The 16,698-nt window shown below is 54.3% G+C and overlaps 1 protein-coding gene across 1 annotated transcript in view; it reads left to right on the plus strand.

The window, feature by feature from the left end:
• ccdc33 (coiled-coil domain containing 33) overlaps window positions 1-16,330 on the plus strand; it is a 101,126-nt gene extending 84,796 nt beyond the window's left edge. The window contains exons 9-11 of the mRNA XM_065002766.1: window positions 4,012-4,092; window positions 4,314-4,430; window positions 15,653-16,330. Coding sequence (XP_064858838.1) covers window positions 4,012-4,092; window positions 4,314-4,430; window positions 15,653-15,745 — 291 coding nt within the window. The 3' untranslated portion in view covers window positions 15,746-16,330. The remainder of the gene's footprint in view (window positions 1-4,011; window positions 4,093-4,313; window positions 4,431-15,652) is intronic.
• Window positions 16,331-16,698: the final 368 nt, after the last annotated feature.

A 16,698-nucleotide genomic window follows, 5' to 3' on the forward strand; every position in this document is an offset into this window, starting at 1 on the left:
GAAAGAAGGGATACTGGTCTGTAGTTGTTGACATCGGAGGGATCGAGTGTAGGTTTTTTCAGAAGGGGTGCAACTCTCGCTCTCTTGAAGACGGGAGGGACGTAGCCAGCGGTCAGGGATGAGTTGATGAGCGAGGTGAGGTAAGGGAGAAGGTCACCGGAAATGGTCTGGAGAAGAGAGGAGGGGATAGGGTAAAGCGGGCAGGTTGTTGGGCGGCCGGCCGTCACAAGACGCGAGATGTCATCTGGAGAGAGAGGGGAGAAAGAGGTCAGAGCACAGGGTAGGGCAGTGTGAGCAGAACCAGCGGTGTCGTTTGACTTAGCAAACGAGGATCGGATGTCGTCGACCTTCTTTTCAAAATGGTTGACGAAGTCATCTGCAGAGAGGGAGGAGGGGGGGAGGGGAGGAGGATTCAGGAGGGAGGAGAAGGTGGCAAAGAGCTTCCTAGGGTTAGAGGCAGATGCTTGGAATTTAGAGTGGTAGAAAGTGGCTTTAGCAGCAGAGACAGAGGAGGAAAATGTAGAGAGGAGGGAGTGAAAGGATGCCAGGTCCGCAGGGAGGCGAGTTTTCCTCCATTTCCGCTCGGCTGCCCGGAGCCCTGTTCTGTGAGCTCGCAATGAGTCGTCGAGCCACGGAGCGGGAGGGGAGGACCGAGCCGGCCTGGAGGATAGGGGACATAGAGAGTCAAAGGATGCAGAAAGGGAGGAGAGGAGGGTTGAGGAGGCAGAATCAGGAGATAGGTTGGAGAAGGTTTGAGCAGAGGGAAGAGATGATAGGATGGAAGAGGAGAGAGTAGCGGGGGAGAGAGAGCGAAGGTTGGGACGGCGCGATACTATCCGCGTAGGGGCAGTGTGGGAAGTGTTGGATGAGAGCGAGAGGGAAAAGGATACAAGGTAGTGGTCGGAGACTTGGAGGGGAGTTGCAATGAGGTTAGTGGAAGAACAGCATCTAGTAAAGATGAGGTCGAGCGTATTGCCTGCCTTGTGAGTAGGGGGGGAAGGTGAGAGGGTGAGGGCAAAAGAGGAGAGGAGTGGAAAGAAGGAGGCAGAGAGGAATGAGTCAAAGGTAGACGTGGGGAGGTTAAAGTCGCCCAGAACTGTGAGAGGTGAGCCGTCCTCAGGAAAGGAGCTTATCAAGGCATCAAGCTCATTGATGAACTCTCCGAGGGAACCTGGAGGGCGATAAATGATAAGGATGTTAAGCTTGAAAGGGCTGGTAACTGTGACAGCATGGAATTCAAAGGAGGCGATAGACAGATGGGTAAGGGGAGAAAGAGAGAATGACCACTTGGGAGAGATGAGGATCCCGGTGCCACCACCCCGCTGACCTGAAGCTCTTGGGGTGTGCGAGAACACGTGGGCGGACGAAGAGAGAGCAGTAGGAGTAGCGGTGTTGTCTGTGGTGATCCATGTTTCCGTCAGTGCCAAGAAGTCGAGGGACTGGAGGGAGGCATAGGCTGAGATGAACTCTGCCTTGTTGGCCGCAGATCGGCAGTTCCAGAGGCTACCGGAGACCTGGAACTCCACGTGGGTCGTGCGCGCTGGGACCACCAGATTAGGGTGGCCGCGGCCACGCGGTGTGGAGCGTTTGTATGGTCTGTGCAGAGAGGAGAGAACAGGGATAGACAGACACATAGTTGACAGGCTAGAGAAGAGGCTACGCTAATGCAAAGGAGATTGGAATGACAAGTGGACTACACGTCTCGAATGTTAAGAAAGTTAAGCTTACGTAGCAAGAATCTAATTGACTAAAATGATTAAAATGATACAGTACTGCTGAGGTAGGCTAGCTGGCAGTGGCTGCGTTGTTGACTTTGTAGGCTAGCTGGCAGTGGCTGCGTTGTTGACACTACACTAATCAAGTCGTTCCGTTGAGTGTAAAGTTTCTACAATGCTGCTATTCGGGGGCTAGCTGGCTAGCTAGCAGTGTTGATTACGTTACGTTGCGTTAAAAGAACGACAATAGCTGGCTAGCTAACCTAGAAAATCGCTCTAGACTACACAATTATCTTTGAAACAAAGACGGCTATGTAGCTAGCTATGTAGCTAGCTACGATCAAACAAATCACACCGTTGGGACTGTAATGAAATTAAATGAAAATGTGATACTACCTGTGGAGCGAAGCGGAATGCGACCGGAATGCGAAAGTTCTATTCAGTAGACGTTGGCTAGCTGTTGGCTAGCTAGGAGTGACTCCTACGTTAAGGACGACAAATAGCTGGCTAGCTAACCTCGGTAAATTAAGATAATCGCTCTAAGACTACACACTCTAAACTACACAATTATCTTGGATACGAAGACAGCAAAGACAACTATGTAGCTAGCTAACACTACACTAATCAAGTCGTTCAGTTGAGTGTGATAGTTACTACAGTGCTACGGTAGACGGTGAACGTTAGCTAGCTGGCTAGCTGCTGGGCAGATAGGAGGACGACGAAATACGATAATTACGCAATTATCTTTGATACGAAGACGGCTATGTAGCTAGCTAAGAAGAAATTGCTAAGATTAGACAAATCAAACCGTTGTACTATAATGAAATGTAATGAAATGTAATGAAAAGTTATACAACCTGCAGACCGAAGCGCGGATGCGACTGCTCGCTCCAACCCGGAAGTAAGTTCTCGACACACAGACACAGAGAGACACACAGACACACACAGAGAGACACACAGACACAGAGAGACACACAGACACACACAGAGAGACACACAGACACACACAGAGAGACGCACACACACACACACACACACACAGACACACAGAGAGACACACAGACACAGAGAGACACACAGACACACACAGAGAGACACACAGACACACAGAGAGACACACAGACACACACAGAGAGACGCGCACACACACACACACACACACACACACAGAGACACACAGACACAGAGAGACACACAGACACACACAGAGAGACACACAGACACACAGACACACACAGAGAGACACACAGACACACACAGAGAGACACACAGACACACACACACACACAGAGAGACACACAGACACACAGAGACACACACACACACACACACACAGACACACACACACACAGACAGACAGACACACAGAGAGACAGACACACAGAGAGACGCACACACACAGAGACACAGAGAGACACACAGACACACAGAGACACACACACACACACACACACACACACACACACACAGAGACACAGAGAGACACACAGACACACAGATACACACACACACACACACACACACACACACACACACACACACACACACACACACAGACACACAGAGACACAGAGAGACACACACACACACAGAGACACAGAGAGACACACAGACACACAGAGACACACACACACACACACACACACACACAGAGACACACACACACACACACACACACAGAGACACACACACACACAGACACACACACAGACAGACAGACACACAGAGAGACAGACACACAGAGAGACGCACACACACACACAGAGAGACACACAGAGACACAGAGACACACAGAGAGACACACAGAGACACACAGACACAGAGACACACAGAGAGACACACAGAGAGACACACAGAGACACACAGACACAGAGACACACAGAGACACACAGAGACACACAGACACAGAGACACACAGAGACACACAGAGACACACAGAGAGACACACAGAGACACACAGACACACAGAGACACACAGACACAGAGACACAGAGACACACAGACACAGAGACACACAGAGACAGAGACACACACACAGACACACAGACACAGAGACACACACAGAGAGACACAGAGACACACAGACACAGAGACACAGAGACACACAGAGACAGAGACACACACACAGACACACAGAGACACACACAGAGACACAGAGACACACAGACACAGAGACACACACACAGACACACAGACACAGAGAGACACACAGAGACACAGAGACACACAGAGAGACACAGACACTAGACTGCCATAACGTGGAGACTCTCCTCTCCGTAATTCTCTCCCTCGGCAGGTGTTCCCAGACAGAGAGAGGCTGAGTCTGCTCAGTAAGCTGGAGAAGGCAGAGACCAGAGTACAAACACTTGAGAAACAGGTACTACTCTCTGACATACAGACACGCACAGACACACACACAAACACACAGACACACACACGAACACAGACACACACACGAACACACACACGCACAGATACAGACACGCACAGACACACACACAAACACACAGACACACACACGAACACAGACACACACAGACACGAACACACAAACACACTGAAGACTTGTCTGTGTGTGTGTGTGTGTGTGCGTGTCAGCTGGAAGATAACTCGAAGCGATGGGGCAAACAGAAACAAGACATGCTGACCAGACTCAGTGAACACATCTACGGTTTGGATCGCACGTCATCCACCATGGCCCATGATCTACCCCTGGTCAGTACCTACCCCTGGTCCATGATCTTCCCCTGGTCCATGATCTTCCCCTGGTCAGTACCTACCCCTGGTCCATGATCTTCCCCTGGTCAGTACCTACCCCTGGTCCATGATCTTCCCCTGGTCAGTACCTACCCCTGGTCCATGATCTTCCCCTGGTCCATGATCTACCCCTGGTCCATGATCTTCCCCTGGTCCATGATCTTCCCCTGGTCAGTACCTACCCCTGGTCCATGATCTTCCCCTGGTCCATGATCTACCCCTGGTCCATGATCTTCCCCTGGTCCATGATCTTCCCCTGGTCCATGATCTACCCCTGGTCCATGATCTACCCCTGGGGTCCATGATCTTCCCCTGGTCCATGATCTTCCCCTGGTCCATGATCTACCCCTGGTCCATGATCTACCCCTGGTCCATGATCTTCCCCTGGTCCATGATCTACCCCTGGTCCATGATCTACCCCTGGTCCATGATCTTCCCCTGGTCCATGATCTACCCCTGGTCCATGATCTACCCCTGGTCCATGATCTTCCCCTGGTCCATGATTTTCCCCTGGTCCATGATCTTCCCCTGGTCCATGATCTTCCCCTGGTCCATGATCTACCCCTGGTCCATGATCTTCCCCTGGTCCATGATCTACCCCTGGTCCATGATCTACCCCTGGTCCATGATCTACCCCTGGTCCATGATCTTCCCCTGGTCCATGATCTTCCCCTGGTCCATGATCTACCCCTGGTCCATGATCTTCCCCTGGTCCATGATCTACCCCTGGTCCATGATCTACCCCTGGTCCATGATCTTCCCCTGGTCCATGATCTACCCCTGGTCCATGATCTTCCCCTGGTCAGTACCTACCCCTGGTCCATGATCTTCCCCTGGTCAGTATCTACCCCTGGTCCATGATCTTCCCCTGGTCAGTACCTACCCCTGGTCCATGATCTTCCCCTGGTCAGTACCTACCCCTGGTCCATGATCTTCCCCTGGTCAGTATCTACCCCTGGTCCATGATCTACCCCTGGTCAGTACCTACCCCTGGTCCATGATCTACCCCTGGTCCATGATCTTCCCCTGGTCCATGATCTACCCCTGGTCCATGATCTACCCCTGGTCCATGATCTTCCCCTGGTCCATGATCTACCCCTGGTCAGTACCTACCCCTGGTCCATGATCTACCCCTGGTCCATGATCTTCCCCTGGTCAGTATCTACCCCTGGTCCATGATCTTCCCCTGGTCAGTATCTTCCCCTGGTCAGTATCTTCCCCTGGTCCATGATCTACCCCTGGTCCATGATCTACCCCTGGTCCATGATCTACCCCTGGTCCATGATCTACCCCTGGTCAGTACCTACCCCTGGTCCATGATCTTCCCCTGGTCAGTACCTACCCCTGGTCCATGATCTACCCCTGGTCCATGATCTACCCCTGGTCCATGATCTTCCCCTGGTCAGTACCTACCCCTGGTCCATGATCTACCCCTGGTCCATGATCTACCCCTGGTCCATGATCTACCCCTGGTCCATGATCTACCCCTGGTCCATGATCTTCCCCTGGTCCATGATTTTCCCCTGGTCAGTACCTACCCCTGGTCCATGATCTTCCCCTGGTCAGTACCTACCCCTGGTCCATGATCTTCCCCTGGTCAGTATCTACCCCTGGTCCATGATCTACCCCTGGTCAGTACCTACCCCTGGTCCATGATCTACCCCTGGTCCATGATCTTCCCCTGGTCCATGATCTTCCCCTGGTCCATGATCTTCCCCTGGTCCATGATCTACCCCTGGTCCATGATCTACCCCTGGTCCATGATCTACCCCTGGTCCATGATCTTCCCCTGGTCCATGATCTTCCCCTGGTCCATGATTTTCCCCTGGTCCATGATCTACCCCTGGTCCATGATCTTCCCCTGGTCCATGATCTTCCCCTGGTCCATGATCTTCCCCTGGTCCATGATCTTCCCCTGGTCCATGATCTTCCCCTGGTCCATGATCTACCCCTGGTCCATGATCTTCCCCTGGTCCATGATCTTCCCCTGGTCCATGATCTACCCCTGGTCCATGATCTACCCCTGGTCCATGATCTACCCCTGGTCCATGATCTACCCCTGGTCCATGATCTTCCCCTGGTCCATGATCTTCCCCTGGTCCATGATCTTCCCCTGGTCCATGATCTACCCCTGGTCCATGATCTTCCCCTGGTCCATGATCTTCCCCTGGTCCATGATCTTCCCCTGGTCAGTACCTACCCCTGGTCCATGATCTACCCCTGGTCAGTACCTACCCCTGGTCCATGATCTACCCCTGGTCAGTACCTACCCCTGGTCCATGATCTACCCCTGGTCAGTACCTACCCCTGGTCCATGATCTACCCCTGGTCAGTACCTACCCCTGGTCCATGATCTACCCCTGGTCCATGATCTACCCCTGGTCAGTACCTACCCCTGGTCCATGATCTACCCCTGGTCAGTACCTACCCCTGGTCCATGATCTACCCCTGGTCCATGATCTTCCCCTGGTCCATGATCTACCCCTGGTCAGTACCTACCCCTGGTCCATGATCTTCCCCTGGTCAGTACCTACCCCTGGTCCATGATCTTCCCCTGGTCCATGATCTTCCCCTGGTCCATGATCTACCCCTGGTCCATGATCTTCCCCTGGTCCATGATCTACCCCTGGTCCATGATCTACCCCTGGTCCATGATCTTCCCCTGGTCCATGATCTTCCCATGGTCCATGATCTACCCCTGGTCAGTACCTTCCCCTGGTCCATGATCTTCCCCTGGTCAGTACCTACCCCTGGTCCATGATCTACCCCTGGTCAGTACCTACCCCTGGTCCATGATCTTCCCCTGGTCCATGATCTTCCCCTGGTCAGTACCTACCCCTGGTCCATGATCTTCCCCTGGTCAGTACCTACCCCTGGTCCATGATCTTCCCCTGGTCAGTACCTTCCCCTGGTCCATGATCTTCCCCTGGTCAGTACCTTCCCCTGGTCAGTACCTACCCCTGGTCCATGATCTTCCCCTGGTCAGTACCTTCCCCTGGTCAGTACCTACCCCTGGTCCATGATCTACCCCTGGTCAGTACCTACCCCTGGTCCATGATCTTCCCCTGGTCCATGATCGTCCCCTGGTCCATGATCTACCCCTGGTCCATGATCTTCCCCTGGTCCATGATCTTCCCCTGGTCCATGATCTTCCCCTGGTCCATGATCTACCCCTGGTCCATGATCTACCCCTGGTCCATGATCTACCCCTGGTCAGTACCTACCCCTGGTCAGTACCTACCCCTGGTCCATGATCTTCCCCTGGTCAGTACCTACATGCAGTAGCACGTCATCCACCATGGTCCATGATCTTCCCCTGGTCAGTACCTACATGCAGTAGCACGTCATCCACCATGGTCCATGATCTTCCCCTGGTCAGTACCTACCCCTGGTCCATGATCTTCCCCTGGTCCATGATCTTCCCCTGGTCCATGATCTACCCCTGGTCAGTACCTACCCCTGGTCCATGATCTACCCCTGGTCCATGATCTACCCCTGGTCCATGATCTTCCCCTGGTCAGTACCTTCCCCTGGTCCATGATCTTCCCCTGGTCCATGATCTTCCCCTGGTCCATGATCTTCCCCTGGTCAGTACCTACCCCTGGTCCATGATCTTCCCCTGGTCCATGATCTTCCCCTGGTCCATGATCTTCCCCTGGTCCATGATCTACCCCTGGTCCATGATCTTCCCCTGGTCCATGATCTACCCCTGGTCCATGATCTTCCCCTGGTCAGTACCTACCCCTGGTCCATGATCTTCCCCTGGTCAGTACCTACCCCTGGTCCATGATCTTCCCCTGGTCCATGATCTACCCCTGGTCAGTACCTTCCCCTGGTCAGTACCTTCCCCTGGTCCATGATCTTCCCCTGGTCAGTACCTACCCCTGGTCCATGATCTACCCCTGGTCCATGATCTACCCCTGGTCCATGATCTACCCCTGGCCCATGATCTTCCCCTGGTCAGTACCTACCCCTGGTCAGTACCTACCCCTGGTCATCTTCCCCTGGTCAGTACCTTCCCCTGGTCAGTACCTTCCCCTGGTCAGTACCTACCCCTGGTCCATGATCTACCCCTGGTCCATGATCTTCCCCTGGTCAGTACCTACCCCTGGTCCATGATCTTCCCCTGGTCAGTACCTACCCCTGGTCCATGATCTTTCCCTGGTCAGTACCTACCCCTGGTCAGTACCTACCCCTGGTCCATGATCTTCCCCTGGTCAGTACCTACCCCTGGTCCATGATCTTCCCCTGGTCAGTATCTACCCCTGGTCAGTACCTACATGCAGTAGCACGTCATCCACCATGGTCCATGATCTTCCCCTGGTCAGTACCTACCCCTGGTCAGTACCTACCCCTGGTCCATGATCTACCCCTGGTCCATGATCTTCCCCTGGTCAGTACCTTCCCCTGGTCAGTACCGTCCCCTGGTCAGTACCTACCCCTGGTCCATGATCTACCCCTGGTCAGTACCTACCCCTGGTCCATGATCTTCCCCTGGTCCATGATCGTCCCCTGGTCCATGATCTACCCCTGGTCCATGATCTTCCCCTGGTCCATGATCTTCCCCTGGTCCATGATCTTCCCCTGGTCCATGATCTACCCCTGGTCCATGATCTACCCCTGGTCAGTACCTACCCCTGGTCAGTACCTACCCCTGGTCCATGATCTTCCCCTGGTCAGTACCTACCCCAGTAGGTCATCCACCATGGTCCATGATCTTCCCCTGGTCAGTACCTACATGCAGTAGCACGTCATCCACTATGGTCCATGATCTTCCCCTGGTCAGTACCTACCCCTGGTCCATGATCTTCCCCTGGTCCATGATCTTCCCCTGGTCCATGATCTACCCCTGGTCCATGATCTTCCCCTGGTCAGTACCTTCCCCTGGTCCATGATCTTCCCCTGGTCCATGATCTTCCCCTGGTCCATGATCTTCCCCTGGTCAGTACCTACCCCTGGTCCATGATCTTCCCCTGGTCCATGATCTTCCCCTGGTCCATGATCTTCCCCTGGTCCATGATCTACCCCTGGTCCATGATCTTCCCCTGGTCCATGATCTACCCCTGGTCCATGATCTTCCCCTGGTCAGTACCTACCCCTGGTCCATGATCTTCCCCTGGTCAGTACCTACCCCTGGTCCATGATCTTCCCCTGGTCCATGATCTACCCCTGGTCAGTACCTTCCCCTGGGCAGTACCTTCCCCTGGTCCATGATCTTCCCCTGGTCAGTACCTACCCCTGGTCCATGATCTACCCCTGGTCAGTACCTTCCCCTGGTCCATGATCTTCCCCTGGTCCATGATCTTCCCCTGGTCCATGATCTTCCCCTGGTCAGTACCTACCCCTGGTCCATGATCTACCCCTGGTCAGTACCTTCCCCTGGTCAGTACCTTCCCCTGGTCAGTACCTACCCCTGGTCCATGATCTTCCCCTGGTCAGTACCTACCCCTGGTCCATGATCTACCCCTGGTCAGTACCTACCCCTGGTCCATGATCTACCCCTGGTCCATGATCTACCCCTGGCCCATGATCTTCCCCTGGTCAGTACCTACCCCTGGTCAGTACCTACCCCTGGTCATCTTCCCCTGGTCAGTACCTTCCCCTGGTCAGTACCTACCCCTGGTCCATGATCTACCCCTGGTCCATGATCTTCCCCTGGTCAGTACCTACCCCTGGTCCATGATCTTCCCCTGGTCAGTACCTACCCCTGGTCCATGATCTTTCCCTGGTCAGTACCTACCCCTGGTCAGTACCTACCCCTGGTCCATGATCTTCCCCTGGTCAGTACCTACCCCTGGTCCATGATCTTCCCCTGGTCAGTATCTACCCCTGGTCAGTACCTACATGCAGTAGCACGTCATCCACCATGGTCCATGATCTACCCCTGGTCAGTATCTACCCCTGGTCCATGATCTTCCCCTGGTCAGTACCTACCCCTGGTCAGTACCTACCCCTGGTCCATGATCTACCCCTGGTCCATGATCTTCCCCTGGTCAGTACCTTCCCCTGGTCAGTACCTACCCATGGTCCATGACCTACCCCTGGTCAGTACCTTCCCCTGGTCAGTACCTTCCCCTGGTCAGTACCTACCCCTGGTCAGTACCTACCCCTGGTCAGTACCTACCCCTGGTCCATGATCTACCCCTGGTCCATGATCTTCCCCTGGTCAGTACCTTCCCCTGGTCAGTACCTTCCCCTGGTCAGTACCTACCCATGGTCCATGATCTACCCCTGGTCAGTATCTACCCCTGGTCCATGATCTTCCCCTGGTCAGTACCTACCCCTGGTCAGTACCTACCCCTGGTCCATGATCTACCCCTGGTCCATGATCTTCCCCTGGTCAGTACCTTCCCCTGGTCAGTACCTACCCATGGTCCATGACCTACCCCTGGTCAGTACCTTCCCCTGGTCAGTACCTTCCCCTGGTCAGTACCTACCCCTGGTCAGTACCTACCCCTGGTCCATGATCTACCCCTGGTCCATGATCTTCCCCTGGTCAGTACCTTCCCCTGGTCAGTACCTTCCCCTGGTCAGTACCTACCCATGGTCCATGACCTACCCCTGGTCAGTACCTTCCCCTGGTCAGTACCTTCCCCTGGTCAGTACCTACCCCTGGTCAGTACCTACCCCTGGTCAGTACCTACCCCTGGTCCATGATCTTCCCCTGGTCAGTACCTTCCCCTGGTCAGTACCTACCCCTGGTCAGTACCTACCCCTGGTCAGTACCTACCCCTGGTCAGTACCTTCCCCTGGTCCATGATCTTCCCCTGGTCAGTACCTACCCCTGGTCCATGATCTTCCCCTGGTCAGTACCTACCCCTGGTCAGTATCTACCCCTGGTCCATGATCTACCCCTGGTCAGTACCTACCCCTGGTCAGTACCTACCCCTGGTCAGTACCTACCCCTGGTCCATGATCTTCCCCTGGTCAGTACCTACCCCTGGTCCATGATCTTTCCCTGGTCAGTACCTACCCCTGGTCAGTACCTACCCCTGGTCCATGATCTTCCCCTGGTCAGTACCTACCCCTGGTCAGTACCTACCCCTGGTCCATGATCTTCCCCTGGTCAGTATCTACCCCTGGTCAGTACCTACATGCAGTAGCACGTCATCCACCATGGTCCATGATCTACCCCTGGTCAGTATCTACCCCTGGTCCATGATCTTCCCCTGGTCAGTACCTACCCCTGGTCAGTACCTACCCCTGGTCCATGATCTACCCCTGGTCCATGATCTTCCCCTGGTCAGTACCTTCCCCTGGTCAGTACCTTCCCCTGGTCAGTACCTACCCATGGTCCATGACCTACCCCTGGTCAGTACCTACCCCTGGTCAGTACCTACCCCTGGTCAGTACCTACCCCTGGTCCATGATCTTCCCCTGGTCAGTACCTTCCCCTGGTCAGTACCTACCCCTGGTCAGTACCTTCCCCTGGTCAGTACCTACCCCTGGTCAGTACCTTCCCCTGGTCCATGATCTTCCCCTGGTCAGTACCTACCCCTGGTCCATGATCTTCCCCTGGTCAGTACCTACCCCTGGTCAGTATCTACCCCTGGTCCATGATCTACCCCTGGTCAGTACCTACCCCTGGTCAGTACCTACCCCTGGTCAGTACCTACCCCTGGTCCATGATCTTCCCCTGGTCAGTACCTACCCCTGGTCAGTACCTACCCCTGGTCCATGATCTACCCCTGGTCCATGATCTTCCCCTGGTCAGTACCTTCCCCTGGTCAGTACCTTCCCCTGGTCAGTACCTACCCATGGTCCATGACCTACCCCTGGTCAGTACCTACCCCTGGTCAGTACCTTCCCCTGGTCAGTACCTACCCCTGGTCAGTACCTACCCCTGGTCAGTACCTACCCCTGGTCCATGATCTTCCCCTGGTCAGTACCTTCCCCTGGTCAGTACCTTCCCCTGGTCAGTACCTACCCCTGGTCAGTACCTACCCCTGGTCAGTACCTTCCCCTGGTCCATGATCTTCCCCTGGTCAGTACCTACCCCTGGTCCATGATCTACCCCTGGTCAGTACCTACCCCTGGTCCATGATCTACCCCTGGTCCATGATCTACCCCTGGTCCATGATCTACCCCTGGCCCATGATCTTCCCCTGGTCAGTACCTACCCCTGGTCAGTACCTTCCCCTGGTCAGTACCTTCCCCTGGTCAGTACCTACCCCTGGTCCATGATCTACCCCTGGTCCATGATCTTCCCCTGGTCAGTACCTACCCCTGGTCCATGATCTTCCCCTGGTCAGTACCTACCCCTGGTCCATGATCTTTCCCTGGTCAGTACCTACCCCTGGTCAGTACCTACCCCTGGTCCATGATCTTCCCCTGGTCAGTACCTACCCCTGGTCCATGATCTTCCCCTGGTCAGTATCTACCCCTGGTCAGTACCTACATGCAGTAGCACGTCATCCACCATGGTCCATGATCTACCCCTGGTCAGTATCTACCCCTGGTCCATGATCTTCCCCTGGTCAGTACCTACCCCTGGTCAGTACCTACCCCTGGTCCATGATCTACCCCTGGTCCATGATCTTCCCCTGGTCAGTACCTTCCCCTGGTCAGTACCTTCCCCTGGTCAGTACCTACCCCTGGTCCATGATCTACCCCTGGTCAGTACCTACCCCTGGTCCATGATCTTCCCCTGGTCCATGATCGTCCCCTGGTCCATGATCTACCCCTGGTCCATGATCTTCCCCTGGTCCATGATCTTCCCCTGGTCCATGATCTTCCCCTGGTCCATGATCTACCCCTGGTCCATGATCTACCCCTGGTCCATGATCTACCCCTGGTCAGTACCTACCCCTGGTCAGTACCTACCCCTGGTCCATGATCTTCCCCTGGTCAGTACCTACATGCAGTAGCACGTCATCCACCATGGTCCATGATCTTCCCCTGGTCAGTACCTACATGCAGTAGCACGTCATCCACTATGGTCCATGATCTTCCCCTGGTCAGTACCTACCCCTGGTCCATGATCTTCCCCTGGTCCATGATCTTCCCCTGGTCCATGATCTACCCCTGGTCAGTACCTACCCCTGGTCCATGATCTACCCCTGGTCCATGATCTACCCCTGGTCCATGATCTTCCCCTGGTCAGTACCTTCCCCTGGTCCATGATCTTCCCCTGGTCCATGATCTTCCCCTGGTCCATGATCTTCCCCTGGTCAGTACCTATCCCTGGTCCATGATCTTCCCCTGGTCCATGATCTTCCCCTGGTCCATGATCTACCCCTGGTCCATGATCTTCCCCTGGTCCATGATCTACCCCTGGTCCATGATCTTCCCCTGGTCAGTACCTACCCCTGGTCCATGATCTTCCCCTGGTCCATGATCTACCCCTGGTCAGTACCTTCCCCTGGTCAGTACCTTCCCCTGGTCCATGATCTTCCCCTGGTCAGTACCTACCCCTGGTCCATGATCTACCCCTGGTCAGTACCTTCCCCTGGTCCATGATCTTCCCCTGGTCCATGATCTTCCCCTGGTCCATGATCTTCCCCTGGTCAGTACCTACCCCTGGTCCATGATCTACCCCTGGTCAGTACCTTCCCCTGGTCAGTACCTTCCCCTGGTCAGTACCTACCCCTGGTCCATGATCTTCCCCTGGTCAGTACCTACCCCTGGTCCATGATCTACCCCTGGTCAGTACCTACCCCTGGTCCATGATCTACCCCTGGTCCATGATCTACCCCTGGTCCATGATCTACCCCTGGCCCATGATCTTCCCCTGGTCAGTACCTACCCCTGGTCAGTACCTACCCCTGGTCATCTTCCCCTGGTCAGTACCTTCCCCTGGTCAGTACCTTCCCCTGGTCAGTACCTACCCCTGGTCCATGATCTACCCCTGGTCCATGATCTTCCCCTGGTCAGTACCTACCCCTGGTCCATGATCTTCCCCTGGTCAGTACCTACCCCTGGTCCATGATCTTTCCCTGGTCAGTACCTACCCCTGGTCAGTACCTACCCCTGGTCCATGATCTTCCCCTGGTCAGTACCTACCCCTGGTCCATGATCTTCCCCTGGTCAGTATCTACCCCTGGTCAGTACCTACATGCAGTAGCACGTCATCCACCATGGTCCATGATCTACCCCTGGTCAGTATCTACCCCTGGTCCATGATCTTCCCCTGGTCAGTACCTACCCCTGGTCAGTACCTACCCCTGGTCCATGATCTACCCCTGGTCCATGATCTTCCCCTGGTCAGTACCTACCCCTGGTCAGTACCTACCCCTGGTCCATGATCTACCCCTGGTCCATGATCTTCCCCTGGTCAGTACCTTCCCCTGGTCAGTACCTACCCATGGTCCATTACCTACCCCTGGTCAGTACCTTCCCCTGGTCAGTACCTACCCCTGGTCAGTACCTACCCCTGGTCAGTACCTACCCCTGGTCAGTACCTACCCCTGGTCCATGATCTACCCCTGGTCCATGATCTTCCCCTGGTCAGTACCTTCCCCTGGTCAGTACCTTCCCCTGGTCAGTACCTACCCATGGTCCATGACCTACCCCTGGTCAGTACCTACCCCTGGTCAGTACCTTCCCCTGGTCAGTACCTTCCCCTGGTCAGTACCTACCCCTGGTCAGTACCTACCCCTGGTCAGTACCTACCCCTGGTCCATGATCTTCCCCTGGTCAGTACCTTCCCCTGGTCAGTACCTACCCCTGGTCAGTACCTTCCCCTGGTCAGTACCTACCCCTGGTCAGTACCTACCCCTGGTCAGTACCTTCCCCTGGTCCATGATCTTCCCCTGGTCAGTACCTACCCCTGGTCAGTATCTACCCCTGGTCCATGATCTACCCCTGGTCAGTACCTACCCCTGGTCAGTACCTACCCCTGGTCAGTACCTACCCCTGGTCCATGATCTTCCCCTGGTCAGTATCTACCCCTGGTCAGTACCTTCCCCTGGTCAGTATCTACCCCTGGTCAGTACCTACCCCTGGTCCATGATCTTCCCCTGGTCAGTACCTACCCCTGGTCAGTACCTACCCCTGGTCAGTACCTACCCCTGGTCAGTACCTTCCCCTGGTCAGTACCTACCCCTGGTCAGTACCTACCCCTGGTCAGTACCTACCCCTGGTCAGTACCTACATGGATTTTCCCTATTATCTGTCTCCTTCAGAAGAGTCTGACCTCTAACCTCTGACCTCCCTGCTACCTGTGTTTCTGTCTCCTTCAGAAGAGTGTGTCAGATTCTGTGCTTGGAGCGTACCCGACAAAGAGAGCTGAAGTCGATGAAGAAGTGACCCTACCTCCCATACTTGACCTCTAACCCCTGACTACCTGTGTGTCTGTCTCCTTCAGAACAGTCTGACCTCTAACCCCAACCTCCCGACTACCTGTGTGTCTGTCTCCTTCAGAAGAGTCTGACCTCTAACCCCCGACCACCTGCGTGTCTGTCTCCTTCAGAAGAGTCTGACCTCTAACCCCAACCTCCCGACTACCTGTGTGTCTGTCTCCTTCAGAAGAGTCTGACCTTTAACCCCGACCACCTGTGTATCTGTCTCCTTCAGAAGAGTCTGACCTTTAACCCCGACTACCTGTGTATCTGTCTCCTTCAGAAGAGTCTGACCTCTAACCCCCGACTACCTGCGTGTCTGTCTCCTTCAGAAGAGTCTGACCTCTAACCCCCGACCACCTGTGTGTCTGTCTCCTTCAGAAGAACCTGACCTCTAACCCCTGACCTCCCGACTACCTGTGTGTATGTGTCCATTAGAAGAGTCTGACCTCTAACCCCGACCTCTCGGCTACCTGACCTACTCAACATACAGACCTGATACCCAGCTAATACCCCAGGACAAAGTCATACATTTTCCTGAAAATGTTTTTTGTTTTTTAGTTATTAGACAATAAACATTTTCCCAAAAATAAAAGTATATTTCATTTTTGTTAAATCAGTTCTATGTTTTGTTTTGTCTGATGTTTACGTGAACAGTTGTGACAGATATTTACTAGTCTATTAAAACAGTATTTGAGTTAAATCTTTCTCCTCTGTGATACTCTGAAACACTGGCTGCTGTGAGGAGGCTTCATGATGTCACCATCTCCTCTGATGTCACCGGCTGCTGTGAGGAGGCGTCATGATGTCACCATCTCCTCTGATGTCACCGGCTGCTGTGAGGAGGCGTCATGATGTCACCATCTCCTCTGATGTCACCGGCTGCTGTGAGGAGGCGTCATGATGTCACCATCTCCTCTGTGATACTCTGATGTCACCGGCTGCTG

This window comes from Oncorhynchus nerka, linkage group LG17 (genome assembly GCF_034236695.1).
Source record: "Oncorhynchus nerka isolate Pitt River linkage group LG17, Oner_Uvic_2.0, whole genome shotgun sequence".
Lineage (NCBI taxonomy): Eukaryota > Metazoa > Chordata > Actinopteri > Salmoniformes > Salmonidae > Oncorhynchus > Oncorhynchus nerka.